Genomic DNA, 3,881 nt, shown 5'->3' with positions numbered 1-3,881 from the left:
AGATTCATGTCATTAAAGTTTGATAACTCAATAGAAAAATAATTTACGGGTTAACCCAGAATTAGCTGGATAACCCGTCAAACCTAGAATCCGTATCATAAAAATTTGATAACTAAATAGAAAAAAAAAAATTAGCATTAATAAACTAAATTAAATAAAAAAAATTAATTAAAAAAAAAAATCTGCAAAAATAAATCTAGTTAATCTCTCAAATTCAGTATTCGTCATGAAAATTAAATAATTAAAAAAAATTAATATTAATAAATTAAATTAAAAAAAAAATTAAAAAAAATACTAAAAAGCATCCGTCTTTTCATAATGTACTGGACTGTGCAGTCAGCAATGAAAAATATTAAAAACAACTGCTCGTCCTTTAAGCTGTGGATTGCACTGGTAAAAGACACAGGAGTTTTAATTATAGTTAATATCATAAAATTTACAATGACAGGTCAAAACCCAAAGTTTATTATAGCGAAGGAAAACAGAAAATGCTAAAATAACTCCTCAGCAAAACTGTTGTGTCACATTAAAAACTCTCAAGTACTACCATTTTCTCTGCATATATTCCCAAAATTCAACACGTTCTGTTCTTCTTCTGCAGACCTGTCAAATGGAAGCGGGATCATCGCCATCCGCTGCCGCCGGCGGAGGACCGGCGCCGTTCTTGATAAAGACATATGACATGGTGGATGATTCATCGACTGACGAGATTGTGTCTTGGAGTTCGAACAAAAACAGCTTTGTCGTATGGAACCCTCCAGAATTCGCCAGATTGTTGCTTCCTACATTTTTCAAGCACAATAATTTCTCTAGCTTTATCAGACAATTAAATACCTATGTGAGTCCTCCAAATTCTACTTTTTTTTTATTTTCTAATTATAATTTTGAATCAAATGAGTGAATTAGGTTTTTCTGAATTGAAATTGTTGATGCCATCTTGGTAGTTAAGAAAGTTCGTTTTTAGATTTTTGCTTAGTGTAAAAATGTTAGATCGTTTGGTTGGGTTGTGTAGATATTGTGTTTAAAAGGCCGCGGATTGAGGAATTGGTTTTGATGGGATGGTGAGATTTAGAAATGGAATAGATTAATTGGAAAAGAGTGACGGTAGTGTTAACTTGTAATCTGAGTTTCTATTTTAGATAGATGAACCCTTGGATCATTGATAGAGTGCGTGTCTGATCTGCTTCAGTATTGAATGGATGTTTAGTAATGAAATCAGCTCGATTATCAGATGCTAGAATACAAGTTCCGGAGTACTAGCTCATCTCTATTGTGGGTGGATTTTGGATCAGGAAATGGATTTGGAAACAATGGATGCATTGATAAAAGAGGAAAAGGATGGATAGGGAAAATATTGGTGGGTGGTGGAGTTAAAGATGTTTTATTTCAGTGAAATTCGCAAATTTCTGTGTTACATGCATGTTATAATTGTCAGCTATGAAGGAAGAGCCTTTATGTTCAAAGATGGAATGCAACTTTGTCCTTGTAGTCAATGATGGTTGGATCTGTAATTGATTTGTGTAGTGAAAAATTTTGTATTGCTTCATGCTCTTTCTCTTTTGAAAGAGAAATCTCTTTTTATCTTTGGATTTCAAAGTTTCTTATCGCCTCATAAAACACCTATTGGACTCTGTGCAAACTGCCTTGTATCTTGTTAACAACTCCTCAGGTGGAATATTATCAACCAGTGTGCTTTTTGTTACAAGAAACTTCCCATTTTCAAAGTTATTAACTAGTTGTTTAGATATGTCTTTCTTACTGTCTTTGAGCCTAAGTGTGTCTTTCTACGTTGAGTTTTTTATTTGAAGAGGGAAAGGAGGGTGAGATTGTGTGGAGTCTAATTAGCTTATTGTCTACATTTAGAGGATTTTGGTTTTTTAAAAACAGCTTAACTCAGCACTGCATGATTTGGTTACAGGGATTTAGAAAGATTGATCCTGAGAAATGGGAATTTGCCAATGAAGATTTTTTGAAAGATCAAAAGCATCTGCTTAAGAACATCCACAGAAGAAAACCAATCCACAGTCACAGCAACCCTCAAGGTTCTTTAGTGGATCCAGAAAGAGCAGCATATGAGGAAGAAATAGACAAGCTTTCACGTGATAAAGCCAAACTCGAGGCAAGTATTCTAGGGTTTTCACAGCAGCGGTCATCTGCAAAGCTTCATGTGGAAGATCTAACACAGAGGATAGATACTATGCAGCAGAGGCAGGAAAAGTTGCTGTCGTTCTTAGAGAAGGCTGTTCAAAACCCTGCTTTTGTTGAACATCTTGCTTGTAAGATTGAATCTATGGATTTTTCAGCATATAGCAAGAAGAGACGACTGCCTCAAGTTGATCACTCAATGCCAACTGCAGAAAATAGTTTTGTCGAAAATCACTGTAGTTCTAGACCTGAGTCTAATGTCATCCATCAAGATTTCTCAAATAAGTTGAGGCTGGAATTATCACCAGCTGTTTCAGATATTAATTTGATTTCACGTAGTACGCAGAGCTCCAATGAAGACGGGGGAAGCCCACAAAGGAAAATATCTGAAGGGAATCCAAAAGATGGACCTACTAGGACATCAGGTTTACTATTGGCACCTGAAACATTGGAACTTTCGGATACTGGGACATCGTATACATTTAAAGTGAATCCTGCTGTCCCAAGAGACTTACCAGCAAGTGGGAGCCAAGCACAACATTCACTGCAGGCGAATTTGACTTCCAATGAAGAAGTTGATGGCCTTATTTCCTGTCAATTGAACCTAACTCTGGCATCTTCTGCATTGCAAGTCAACCAAAATCCTTATTTAGCTAGGATGCCTCCACTACGTCAGGAAATTGTCAAATCTCCAGAATCAAGGTTTAACGAGAGTAACAAAGATTCGGACATGCGAGTTATTCAGAACATGAATCTGGGTAATGAGGGCACAACTTTATCCTCCTCCCAGGAGACCCCAACTAACAATCAAGTGCCTGCATCAGCTCCAGCTAGAGTCAATGATGGTTTCTGGGAACAGTTCCTAACTGAAAGACCGGGCTCTTCTGAAAATGAAGAGGCAAGTTCTAATTACCAAGCAAACTCTTATGATGAGCAGGATGAAAGAAGGTTAGGTTTCGGAGTGCCAAGAAATGCTAAAAACATGGAGCAGCTCTCTCTATGAGCATCACAATTGTCTGAAAGCTTAGCGAGAGGCATGCGGAGGTTTCTCCTGGTACCTTCGGTAATTTCAAAAATTTACATTTGGTAACATCTAGAATATAACTTGACATGAAACTTTCTGTTTGGTTCAAATAATATAATGTTGACATGCCACTAGTAATTGTAGTTGCTATTTTTTTTTTTTACCTATTGATGTGGGAAATTGAAGTATATGGGTGTGGTATGGTACAGATTTGAATGGTGGAATAGTAAGCAATGTCTGATCCTTATTGTTGGTTGGAAATTGTCTTCATGCTTAATGCCCGAAGTTACAATGACAACACACTTGTTTTATGCTATGTTGGCGCATGTGATTATTTTAAAAGGCATTTGCTGCTTTATACTTTGTCATATTTTTCATGATTTCTTTTTAAAAACTTGCACTTTCGATTATCTGTTTTTAAGACTTAATGGTTGTTTGGAACCAGTTATTTACTATAACTGCATTTAATTAAGTTTTTTTAAAAAAGAAATGGGTATTTTAGAAAGTTGATTTTGACCTGAAGCTATTTTTGTATTATTTTTAAAAATTGAATTTTATTTGAAATTTAATTTTCAACACTTAAAATAATTTTAAATATGAAATTTTATTAAAACTTTTAAATGAATTCAATTACCAGGATTCCAAAAAATGTTAGTATTGGTGGTCAAATTCCAAGAAAACTAACCATAATACCCCGTTATAATGGGAAATT

The 3,881-nt window shown here is 35.1% G+C and overlaps 1 protein-coding gene across 1 annotated transcript; it reads left to right on the top strand.

Moving 5' to 3' along the window:
• The first annotated feature begins 457 nt into the window (after positions 1-457).
• On the top strand, positions 458-3,377 carry LOC118048713 (heat stress transcription factor A-5). The gene is made up of 2 exons (XM_035058513.2): positions 458-838; positions 1,919-3,377. The coding sequence occupies exons 1-2, from the start codon at positions 611-613 to the stop codon at positions 3,146-3,148; spliced, it is 1,458 nt and encodes a 485-aa protein (XP_034914404.1). The 5' UTR covers positions 458-610; the 3' UTR covers positions 3,149-3,377.
• Positions 3,378-3,881: the final 504 nt, after the last annotated feature.

The sequence above is a fragment of the Populus alba genome, chromosome 17 (assembly GCF_005239225.2).
Source record: "Populus alba chromosome 17, ASM523922v2, whole genome shotgun sequence".
Classification (NCBI taxonomy): Eukaryota; Viridiplantae; Streptophyta; class Magnoliopsida; order Malpighiales; family Salicaceae; genus Populus; species Populus alba.
The sequence above is the reverse complement of the archived record's forward strand: the minus strand, read 5'-3'. Positions and strand labels throughout refer to the sequence as shown.